The 12,370-nt window shown below is 51.3% G+C and overlaps 1 protein-coding gene across 2 annotated transcripts in view; it reads right to left on the bottom strand.

Annotated features, from left to right (window-relative positions):
- CHD1 (chromodomain helicase DNA binding protein 1) overlaps positions 1–9,110 on the bottom strand; it is an 89,999-nt gene extending 80,889 nt beyond the window's left edge. The window contains exons 1-2 of one of the 2 annotated variants that reach the window (XM_056112469.1): positions 8,825–9,110; positions 7,062–7,255 (exon numbers count right to left, since the gene is read on the bottom strand). In XM_056112469.1, coding sequence (XP_055968444.1) covers positions 7,062–7,114 — 53 coding nt within the window. In that variant the 5' untranslated portion in view covers positions 7,115–7,255; positions 8,825–9,110. The remainder of the gene's footprint in view (positions 1–7,061; positions 7,256–8,824) is intronic. The other variant, XM_056112468.1, reaches the window with a different exon arrangement.
- Positions 9,111–12,370: the final 3,260 nt, after the last annotated feature.

Here is a 12,370-nt window from a genome sequence, read left to right as displayed (position 1 = left end):
CGGGAAATTTTAAATCTATTTCTTTAACTCAATGTTATCAAACTACTATGGCTTTGTGCTGTGATATTTTCCTTTCTTGAAACGCTTCTCAGCAGAAACATTTAAATCTTAATAATAAACTAACCTTAAAAATTGAGAAAGGGAAAGAAAAATAAGATAAAAAATTTTAAAAAATTGAGAAAGGGGCAAAGAAAGCAATTCACAGGTTCTGTGCATGTTTTGCATTCAAGAGTCCCAGGTTAGACTCCCATCCCCACCCCCAAGCAGCACAAGGTCTCCCCACCCCACAGAGAATGGCCCTCCAGCACAAAGTAGTCCCAAGCACGGCAGGGTGGGTGTGGCACCCCCAAAAGAAAAAACAGAAAACAACAAAAAAAAAGCCTAAACTGAGGGCCAGGGATAAGGCTCAGTGGCAGTCACTGCCTTGCACAAGGAAAAACCTAGATTCAATCCCCTGAACCATTAACAAAACAAAAGTTAAATAATGAAGTGGAGTGAGCAAGGAAGGTAAACCTCTTCAACAGAGGGTGCTAAGGAAAGCTACTTAAATGCAAAAAAAAAAAAAAAAAAGCAACTTGAACCCTATCTCAGACCATACACAGAAGCAAATTCAAAGTGGATTAAAGACCTGAAGACTTAGGCCGGAATCTATAATCTGAGGGAAAAAGGCAGAACTCTCAGGACAGGATCTAGAGGGGTTCAGGCACAGAGTCCACTGGCACAAGCAACAGAAACAAACCAGGTATCAAAATAAAATACTGTTTTGCAGGGCCAAAAGGATGGGCTAAAAGAGCACTCTATCCAACGGGAGAAAATCTTGCACACTGTCAGATAAGGGTTAACATCCAAAATATATAACGCACTCACAAAGCTCAACAATAACAATAAAAACACAAAACCCCATCAAAAAAGTGAGAAACGGTAAGGCTTTTCCCAAGAATTTAAACACACATACACCATCAAAGAATGAGAGGAGGGGCTGAAGCAATAGCACAGCGGGTAGGGCGTTTGCCTTGCACGCAGCCAACATGGCCGACACAGGTTCGATTCCCAGCATCCCATATGGTCCCCCGAGCACCACCAGGAGTGATTCCTGAGTGCATGAGCCAGGGGTAACCCCTGAGCATCGCCGGGTGTGACCCAAAAATAAATAAATAAATAAAATAAATAAAAATGAGAGGAGATAAAGGCACTTTTCAGGGGAAAGGGGCTTACAGAAGGAAAATAAACACTTTAAGTGTTGGGGTTGGAGCAATAGTATAGAGATAGGGCCTCTGCCTTGCATGTAGCTGACCTGGGTTTGATCCCCAGCATCCTATACAGTCCTCTGTGCACTGCTAGGAGTAATTCCTGGGTGCAGAGCCAGAAGTAACCCCTGAGCATTTCCAGGTGTGATCCCCAAACAAAGTGTTCAGTGTCACTTATGGTCAGGGAAATGCTAAAACAACAATGAGACATCGAAAAAGCATATCAACAAGACTGGAAACAACCAGTGTTGACAAGAATGTGGTAAAAAAGGTCATTCAGGAATGTTCTGATTCAGCCTCTTTGAAACACCGTATTGTCACTGTCACTGTCACTGTCCTCCCATCGTTCATAGAGTTGCTCCAGCGGGCCCAGTAATGTCTCCATTGTGAGACTTGTTGTTACTGTGTTTGGCATACTGAATATGTCACGGGTAGCTTCCCAGGCTTTGCCGTGCGGGCAGGATACTCTCAGTAGCATGGGCTCTGAGAGGGGTGGAGGGGTGGGTCGGCTGGGTTGGTCGCGTGCAACGCAAGTGCCCTACCACTGTGCTAATGCTCCAGCCCGTATTAAGACTAACCGTATTAAGAAACACCATAATTAAAACCAGAAATATCAAGAATAGATGGGCCAAAAAGATAATGTGGGGGCAAGACACTCACCTTGCACACATTCACCCCTGTTGAACCCCTGCACCTGATATGATTTCCAGTCCCCCCAGTAACCTCACCCCCAACCCCACCCCAGGTACTGCAAGGAGTGACCCCTGTATGAATTTATTGGGAGAAGTAATCCTAGCACAGAACTAGGAGAAAGCCCCAAACACAGAGCTTAGGAGAAGGCATAAGCCCTGGGCCCCCTGCCAGGGGTGACCAAAAACCCCCCACCCCCCCAAAATTAAGACTAGATCTTCCCTACAACCCCTGCAATCCCACTTCTAGTCATCAAACCCAGAAAACAAAACAACTCAAAAAGATGTCTGCATACCTATGATCACTGCATCACTAAGTACAAAAATCCAGATTATGGAAACAGCCCAGATGTTCAAAGACAGGTAACAGGGAAGCGAACTGTAGAACAGAGACACAATGGAATACTATACAGCTGTAAGGAAAGACGAGCTCTCTCAGTTACAAGCGGCACACAAGTGAAGTCAGAGCAGAGGACAAATACCCAATGGACTCAACCATCTGTAATAGACATAAGACAAGAGATACGCTGGATCTAATGAGAGCAAGCCCCGGGCCTTAGCAAAGCAGGGGAAGGGGAGGGATGAAGGAAGGTAACACGAGAACAATGGTGGAAGGGCTTGGACACTTTGACGGTGGCAAAGGTGCAGGAACTCTGCTTATAAGAATCATGAGATAACATGATTGCAACCATGCTACCGACACTACTGACAGCAAGGTTCAATCCCAGTCACCTTGTAGGTCCCCTGAACCCAGCCTGGAGTGGATCCTTCAGCAGAGTCAGGATGAAGCCCTGAGCACAGCTAGAGCACATGCCTTGCATGCAAGAGGAGTCCAGGTTCAACACGGGTTCTGCAAATGCCCCTAAGCACTGCTAGAAGCAGACCCTGTCTTATTTCCCAACCCCACACCCCAGCAACAAGCCAGGAACAGCTCCTGAGTTACAAATAAAAAATGCACACTGTTCACACAAAGCTGGAGCGAAAGCACAAGCGGTAGGGTTTGCCTCGCGTTCGATTCCTCCGCCCCTCTCAGAGAGCCCGGCAAGCTACCGAGAGTCTCTCGCCCGCACGGCAGAGCCTTGCAAGCTGCCCATGACATACTCGATATGCCAGACACAGTAACAGCAAGTCTCAAAGTGGAGACGTTACTGGGTCACTCGAGCAAATTGATGATCAACGGGAGGACAGTGTTGTGTTCACACAAAAACGCTTTCAATAACAGGACACTAAAAGGAAAGTATGGCCAAGGTTCAACTCCCTGAAATGGTGCTCCTGACAGCTAAGACACTGGAGAGCAGTGCTTCCGACTGCTGATGCTCAGAGAGGTACAGGCCCTTGGGTGGAAAACCTTGGCAACCGAGAGACAGTCCAGTAGGTAAGGTACTCGCCTTGCACAGCCTACAAGCCAACCAGAGCTCAGCCCTTAAGAGAAAACCCTAAGCACCCCAGAGCACATTAAAAATAAACAAAAATGCTGAAAAACACTGACTTTAGACTACAGATCTCCAAGTCATTAAAATTTCTCACTCCTTAAAGAGATTTTAAACTAGTATATCTCCACTGATCACTCACTTCTCAATGCTTACCACACTGCCTTCACAAAAACACCTGTGAGATCCAAAAACTTAAGGCAGAAAACCAGCTAATGCTCTACAAGCCAATTACAGACACACACACACACACACACGCTAGATGTATGCACACACGCGCACACACAAACACATCTGGATGTGTTGTGTGTGGGGCATCCCCAGGGGTGCTCAGAGGGCCAAGTAAGAGTCTCAGCTCCCCTGGGCTAAATGGCCCAGCAGTTCAATGCAATGTTTAAGTTAATGCACGGGCCTGAAGGCATGAGACTACTGGGGTCCTGGATGCTGGGAGACCCCGCAGGGCCATCCTGCACTGTGTCAGGGCCTCCAGAGCTATGTCCAGGAGTGTATGGTAAAGTACGTAAAGTAAAGGCCCTCCCGTTGATCGTCGATTTGCTCGAGCGGGCCCAGTAACGTCTCCATTGGAGACTTTGTTGTTACTGTGTCTGGCATATCGAATACTCTCGGTAGCTTGCCGGGCTCTCCGAGAGGGGTGGAGGAATCGAACTCGGGTCGGCCATGTTGGCTGCGTGCAAGGCGAACGCCCTACCGCTGTGCTATCGCTCCAGCAGTGTATGGTATAAAGGAAAATTTGATGTGTGGTGCTGGGAATTAAACCAGGACTAGCCACTTGCTGGAACCTCATTCAAGTACCTCTGGACTCTGGCTCCTCAAAGGCAAGGAAAAAAATTTTAAGTGGAAAACAATTCTTTTAAGTAAACAAAGTTTATGAATATACATACGTATTTGAAACATGTTAATATATTGATGCAGTTATTACTAAAATATATATATAATGAAATAACAGAATTCTAAGACTTACAAGAAGTTCAATTGCTAGTACAAAGTTATTTCCAAAAATTAAATCCATTAAAGAACAAGACTAGCAACCCCTTATCTATGCTAAGAAAATTTTCTCAAAGGCCAGAGGCAGGTAATGGACTAGAGCTCATGCTTTACAAATTCAAGAGGTCCAGGTTTGATCCCCAAAACCACATGATCCCAAGTCCCCGACCACTGGGATCAGCATTTGAACACTGTTAGATATCCAACTTTCCCCATCCCCAAACTAAGAAGGGGGACTGGGAAGAAAGTGACTTATATACAGTATGAGAATATTGCCTACATGGGATAGCACAGCGGGTAGGGCGTCTGCCTTGCACGCAGCCAACATGGCCGACCCAAGTTCGATTCCTCCGCCCCTCTCGGAGAGCCCGGCAAGCTACCGAGAGTATTCGAGATGCCAGACACAGTAACAACAAAGTCTCCAATGGAGACGTTACTGGGCCCGCTCGAGCAAATCGACGATCAACGGGAGGGCCTTTACTTTACTTTTTACTTATTGAGCAAATATCCAAGAATTAGCCAGTTGGTTTCACTGATTTCTGGCCGTTACCCATAAACCATTACTACAAAAAATGGGACTGGAGTGATGTACACCTGGTAGGGTGCTTGCTTTATATGCAGCCAACCTGGGTTCGATCCCCAGCACCCCACGAGGTCCCACGAGTCCTGCCAGGAGTGAAATGTGAGCACAGAGCCAGCAGTAAGTCCTGAGCACTGCTCCATATGGCCCCCCAAACAACAAAAATACTGAAGAACCTGGACCCAGTGAGAATTCAGCAGGTAAGGTGCTTGCCTTACACAGGGCCTGCCTGGGTTCAATCCCCAGCACCCCATATGGCCCTAGAGAACACTGTCAGAAATGACCTCTGAATGTAGAGACAGGAATAAACCATGAGCACACACAGGTGTGGCCCAGAAACAACAACAAAAACCTAACCAGGATTAAAAAACTTAGTTACAAGTATCAACATAAATCCACACAGCTGGCAATTGATACGTTAAAATCTTCTAATAGAAACTTCCTAAAGCTTAACTTCTGTTATATAATCAACTTTCTACTGAGCTGAAACTTATACAGGTGCATCCTAACCCACATATCCACGTAACTACATTTTAAGCCATCAGTTGGTGACCTGACAGTATCTTCTCTTGTGTATTCCTAAATGACTATAAAAGCCTCCCATGTGAAAAGAATTTCTTAAAATAAGCATTTTCAGTAGAAAGCACACAACCATAAATGTCATATTCCTACTTCACTTTTTAAACTTCCAAAAAGAACTAAAAAATTGAAACAAAAAACAAATCAACTTAAAACTACAAAATTAGTTAAAGATTCTAACCAATGAAATTAAAATTTAACTTAATTTATAATGTATATCAATTTTAAAGCAGTTTAGACTTTTTAAGTATTTTCATATTCATGTATTGCTTCATGCCAAGAAAATCTCTCTATCTACAGTTTACCTCATTCTTTTAACTGCTTTATTTACTAACCAGTATTTTTCCTAAAACCATCCTAACATCCATTCCTTTTCTTGTCCTTTCTACCTCTACATTATTATAATGGACACTTTAGCTCTCTAGTATCCTATTCTGAAACTAATCATGATCATCAAATATTGAGTGCTATTGTATCAGAAATTCTAAGCCCCTTTCATGGAAGATCTTACTCAATTCTCAAGTTTAAATACATAACACTATAATCTACTTTTTTTTCCTATTTTTTCAATCTACATTTTTTTAAGTACAAAACTAAACTCGCAGAGGTTTGATAATTTGTCCTACAGCTAGTAAGAAGCAGACCTGAGCAAGAAGCGTACTTGAATAAGAAATTGAAAATTCTATCTTTGACCCATATTCTTGATCTCTCTACACTTAAGTGGATAAAACTACGTATGTTTTTAACATGCGTGACCTTAAGATTCAATAACCGATTAAACTTCCGTCAGAGTCCTTACATTTTGAACTCATAATGCAAGGGCTCCAGAATTTAAACAGTCTTTGTAGGAGTGACAGTACAGCAATAAGGCACTTTCCTTGCTCAAGGCCACCCAGGTTGGATCCTGGCAACCCTAGAGGTCCCTAACCTTGCCAGGAGTACCAAGTGCAGTCAGGAGCAAGCCCGGAGAGCTGTCAGGTGTGGCCCAAAAACAAACAAACAAAAAAAATAGCCAAGAAAACTTTTGCAGTGATAGCAACACTGGATGCTGCTATTGGCACTATCCCTTCCACGGTAGCTGAGCTCCAGGCACCTGTGACCACTGAATATTTGACAAAGTGTATTAGAGTAACTACATTCTGATGTTTCCTAATTTTAAGTAGCCACCTGTGGCTGGTGGCCATTATGTGAACAGTCACAAAACAAAATAAAAATTTTACTGCCTTTATTTGGAAGTAGATTAATAGCCAGGTCAATTTAAGTATTTTAATTGCTCTGACTTTTATTATTAACCCAAATATAAAGCACCAAACATTTCACTACGCCATTTTTTTCTACATTTAAGTTCTTTGTACATCTTAAAAGAAAATAGACATTGATTAGTATTAATAATAAGGCTTCACATAACGGACGGCTTTGATTATCTGGCCAGATAAAAACAATCTAAATTTGAAAACTGCCACCTATAAGGAAAATCAATTTATGAAGTTCAAAAGTTTCTTCACAAAATAATAGATAATCGAGTGCTTACCTTGATTCTCCACTACTGTTTCTAGCACTTTCTTCATCACTGTGTCCATTCATTGTAAATATCAAGAAGTTTTAATATAAAATATAAATCTTCCCAGTTTAAAAGATGAATATAAATACTGACTCCCACTTGAATATCAAAAATTCAGTCGAATTTTCTTCAACATTCAGAGACTTCCAGGGATTTTTATCCACCTAAAGAGAAGATATTAAGAAAGTAAGGAAGTTTCTCACAGAGAGAAGACGGGTAACGCCGTTTTCTACTTGGGACAAATCAGGGTAGGGTCGTCTTCTAGGGCAGTCAAGTTTACGAGTGACAACTTTCTTTTAGGGGGTCTAGCAAACCGTTGATCACTGTTAACTGCATTCAAGTGTCTGGAGGGCTTGGAAACTTTCAGAAACTAGGTCGCGCGTAACTTTGTAGCGAGATGCGCACGCACTCAGAGACACTCTGAACAGACCGCGAAGCACTGCAACTGTAACACTCGCCGGCAACTGTAACACACGCCGTGCCAGGACATCCGATTCTCAAAGGATGCTCCGAGGCTCAGAGGAGGAAAAGGGGCCACGCCGAACCCAACTCGGAGAATGTGTGTGCTCGAAGGGGCAGTTAGGGAAGATGCTCGAGGCCAGAGGGCGTGCGGGGCACCTGCGATCCGCCCGGGCGAGTCTGGGTGAGCGCGCGCGCCCGCGGGCCGACCGGCGCCGAGCCCAGCCTCCAGCATCGCCGCCGGGCCGGGGCTGCCGGGGCTGCCGGGGCTCCCAGCCCCGCAGGCACCGCGCACTCCCGGATCCATGCAGATACCGCACTCCGGGATCCCCGCAGGCGCCGCGCACGCCGGGATGCCCGCAAGGCTCGGCGCCCCCCGGACTCCCCGCAAGAACTGGCTCAGGGTCCGAAAAGGCCTGGCCGCCGCGCTCTCGCCTCCCGGGTTTCCGCTCGGGCCGGAGCGTCACCTCCGAGCCCGGCACGAATAAACAAAGGAGACGCCGGGCAGGGGAGGGAGAGGAAGAAGCGGGGGACGGAGACGTCAGATCCTTCCCGGGCCAGAAAGTCCCGAGCCTGCCGCCGAGGCGCTGCACTCGCCCCGCGGGCTGTGCCCCCCAGCACCCCCCAAAGACGGGGTACGGGGGCCGGCCGCGCGGCGCCCCGGCAAGAAGTAACTGTCCCGGCCAACAGTGCCGCTGCCGGGCGCGCAACAATAAAGTGGGCTCGGCCGCTCGGCAGCGCTGCCCCCCGCGTCCCTCCCCAAAGTCCCCTCTCGGGGCTCGTGCGCCCCCGGACGCGGGAGCGGGATCCCCGGCCAGCCCCGGTCCCGCCGGGCCGCCCGGCGCGTCCAAGTTTCCGCCGCGGGCCCCGGCAGGAGGCGGGCACCGCGCCGGCCGCTCCGCCTCCCCGCGGCCTCCGGCCGGGCCCCGGCCCCGCGCTTCCCGCCTCAAACTTCCCGGGCCGCCGCCCCGCGCCCTCCGGGGCCCGGCCGCCGCCGCCGCCCCCTCCCCCGTCGCCGCGCCCACGTGCTGGGGGCCCGGGCCGGCCCCACGCCCGGAGGCCGCCGGGGACGCTGGGGGGCGCCGGCCTGCACGGGCCATCACGCCCCCTGCGCGCCGGGCTCCGCCGCCCCGGCCCCGGAGCGCCGCCCCGGCCTGCGCCCGGCGCCCGCCCCCGGGCCGCGGCCCCACGGCCCCGCGGCCCCGCGGCCCCACCCCGGCCCGGCCCGGCCGCCCCCCGCCGCCCCCGGCCCGCCGGCCGCCCCCTCCTCTTACCGGCGCGCTCGCGGGCTGCGCGGGGCCGGGGGCGGCCGGCTCGGGTGCGCGGCCTTCCCCGCGCCCGGGGCCCCGCGGTCTCCGCCGCCGAGCGCGTCCGCGGGCTCCGGGCGGCGCGGGCGTGAGCAGAGTCCGGGAGCGGGGAGGGAGAGGCCGCGAGGGCGGACGGGGAGCCCCGGCCCGCGGCACCGACGCGCGACCCCCTGCCGAGCGGCCCCGACAATCAGTTCATCCTCGGGGCGCCAACGGCGAGGCCGAGAAGTAACGAGCCGCCGCCGCCGCCGCGCGCGCGCGCTCCCGCTCCCGCTCCCGCTCCCGCCGCTTATCGGCTCCCGGCAGCCGCCATGACGGCCGAGCGAGCCAGCCAGCGAGCGCAACCGTTTCCGTCGTAGCCGCCGCCGCCGCCGCCACCGAGGTCGCGGTCGCCCCCGCCTCCCGCGCGACGTCAGCAGCCCGGCGCGCTCCCCCGTCCGTCCCGCCGCGCGTGCGCGCGCGCGCGAGCGAGGCCGAGGGGCGGGCGCGCGCGCGCACGCCGGGTCCCGCGGGGCGGGGCGGGCGCGCGCGCGCGCTCGGGGCGGGGCGGGCCGCGCCGGGGCCGCCGGGGCCGCCGGGCCGAGCGCGATTGGTGGCCGGGCCGGGGCGGGGCGGGGCGTCGCGGCGTGGCGCGCGCGCGCGCACGCACACGCACACGCACGCACGCACCGGCGGGGACGCGCGCGCCGACCGCGCACGGGTGGCCCGACGCGGCCGCCGCGGTGGCGGGCCGCTCCTGGTCCGAGCCGGATTCCGGATTCCGGCAAGTGGGAGCCGTCCGCTGGCCCCGCGCGGGTGTGGACGCTCCTGCCGCTCGGGACGAGGCGCGAGGACGTGGCCGAGGGGAGAGGGAGACGGCGCCGAGGGGGCGGGCGGGCGCTCGCGGAGCTGCGCGAGGGTCGCGCCCGCGCGGCGGGCGGTTGCGGAGGCGCCGCGAGCCCGGACTGCCGCGTCGCACCGGGCCTCCTGGGGACGGACTGCTGGGCCCCTGCGGGGGACCGTCTCCCGCCACTCCCTACGCTTCGGACGACCTGCGGCAGCGGCTCCTGGAGTCCGGGCGGGGCCGCTGTGGTCGCTCCCGGCTGCAAAGGGGACGCCCGCGGCGGCCCGGGTCCCTCCTGCGGGGCGGGCGGGCTGGCGCCTAGGGAAGCTGCGGGAAGCGCCTTCTCTGCCTCTACTGTCATTGCGGGTCCCGCAAGGATGACGGTGGTCAGCGGACCGCTGCTCTCTGCGACCCCCCTCTCCCCGCCCGCCCACTCCCCGTTCTGAGATCGAATGCAAAGGTCCGGCGTGTGCAGCGCTGGCTTGCGCGGGCCTGCCGTGAGCCTAGCCGTGCCCCCTGCCCGCTCACCCCAACCGGAGCACGTGAGGGACATGCGATTGTGACTCTGCCCCGGCCTGGGACTCGGCTCCCTCCCCAGGAGCCCTGCGCGTGCCCCCGGGTCGCTGGCGGCCTGGCGGCCCTCGTGGGCGCGTGCGCTGCGGAACTGGTAACTCGGGGTGGTTGTGTCTGCGCTCTGGGTGGCCGGAGCATCTCTGCGCCGCTTCTTTCCTCCCCCTTGCTCCCTGCTCAGTCGTCATAAAGCTGGGGTGTGAGGTCTGACATTGAGCATAAGATTTTCTGATTATCGTATCCTAACAGGTCGGAGATACAAGCAGATTTTTTTAATATTTGGCTTTTTTAAGAAGCATGGGGGTGGGAGGAGTGGGGCGGCGGGGAGACAGTACAGACGATAGGATGCTCGCCTGGCGCACACCCCATCCGGGTTCAATACCCAACGCCGCATAGGGTATCCTGAGTTCGGCCAGGAATAAGTGCTGAGCACGCAGGGTGTAGCCCAACCCCTCCCCCCACCGGGGAAAAAAGTATGATGGAAAGGTGCCTTCCTGATTTGAACCTCTGCCCCTGCGACGACTTTCTCTTGGGTTACTGGAATGGTAAGTGAAGAATATAAGGAGCCCCAAAATTTTTGGCAACGTCATCAGCGCTGTGATCATTTAATAAAGGATTCAGCTCTAACTCATAGTACATTTTGTCATTGTCTTATAGAGATTTGCTGTATGACCTTATTTCTCAAAGTATCTCACTTTTTAGTGACAGCTTTGCACTTCGATGCAACGGTTACGTACTCTGGACACTTTTTGCAGGGAAAGAATCTTGCTAGTTTTTTTTTTTGTGAATTGAGGGATTTAGATGATATGTATATCTGATAAAAATTATGCTCTATTTAAGAAACTGTACTTTGTGACCCCACAGAATTTAAGAATGACTTTTGAGAAGTTGGAGAAATGTATAAGTGGAAAATTAAAGCAGTCTTTTCAAAAGTACAGCTTTTTAAAAGTCTTAATATGTAAAGCAAAAATGTTAAGCATTTGTGTCTGAGTAGTTCACTTTGTGTGTATGGGTAATAAAAACAATGAGTTTACTGGTGACTGGTTGATGTTGATAAATTCACCCCATCACCACCAGTATCCTTGAAAACGGACATCCCCTAGAGGACTTTTATTCTAGCTAGATTACTGTTTGGGAGATTTCATGTTCTTTGGAAAGAATATTGCTTTTATAAATTCTTGAAATTATGTGGGTTGTGAATTCTGGTAGGTGCCACTAGAACTAGTTACTGGTGAGTCTCAGGTAGATTGAGTTAAGAGATGTGTAGAGAAGTCATTTGCTTTTCAGTTACTGTTTTGGAGATAAAATGCTAGTCTCATAGTAAATGCTCAGATTGCAGAGTATTTGCTTGTGCCTAAAACAATTGGGATGGGATTAAATACTCTGAAATCTCAGTTTGACGTCATCCTCCAGATCATTGCCAAACAGACCTCTCCAAATGCAGTACTTACACTATAAAGTTCTCTGTAAGTAGGACTCACGCTCTCTCAAGTCACCTTACAGTGAACACATGGACTTGACACACGTATGTTTTCTATTAATCATGAAAAGTGAAACTGCCGTGGTCAGCAGTGCATCCCAGCTGGAGCCAGTCACCTAAATTCAATGGTCTAGACCCTTCCCTGCTTCTTGCTATGCAGAATTTCTAGGCTTTCCAGCCTGCATTGTTTTGGGATCAATCACTCTGGTTTTTCTTTTGTTTGTTTTGGCTTGGGCAGGGCGGGGGAGGGGGGGGAAGGCTGTTCCAGTCTGATCACTTAGGGTATTCTCTAAAACCCAGTCACTGACCCAGGCCTCCAGCTTGCAGAGCCCAAGCTGGAACTGGAGAGCATCATCCCATGCCAACTTTCTCAGATCTTAGCTACTTTGTATATGATTCTGGTAGAGTTTGGGATATTTTTACTAATGAATTCTTGAAACAAAGTTAAATTTCAAAGAGTACTTGGGGATGTCACTAAGAGACAACAGTGCAAAATATAATGGGGCTGAAGTGGCTACAAAGAAGCTGCTTCTACCAATGAAGTGTGCACACAGAATAGGAAAAAAATAAGGTAAACTAGTCTCAGGGCATCAGTTAGTTTCAATAAAGCAAAAAGGTGACTGATGCCGTATCCCTCCAT

Source organism: Sorex fumeus, unplaced genomic scaffold, assembly GCF_029834395.1.
Source record: "Sorex fumeus unplaced genomic scaffold, SorFum_2.1 ptg000018l, whole genome shotgun sequence".
NCBI lineage: Eukaryota > Metazoa > Chordata > Mammalia > Eulipotyphla > Soricidae > Sorex > Sorex fumeus.
This window is presented reverse-complemented; position numbering and strand designations above follow the sequence as displayed.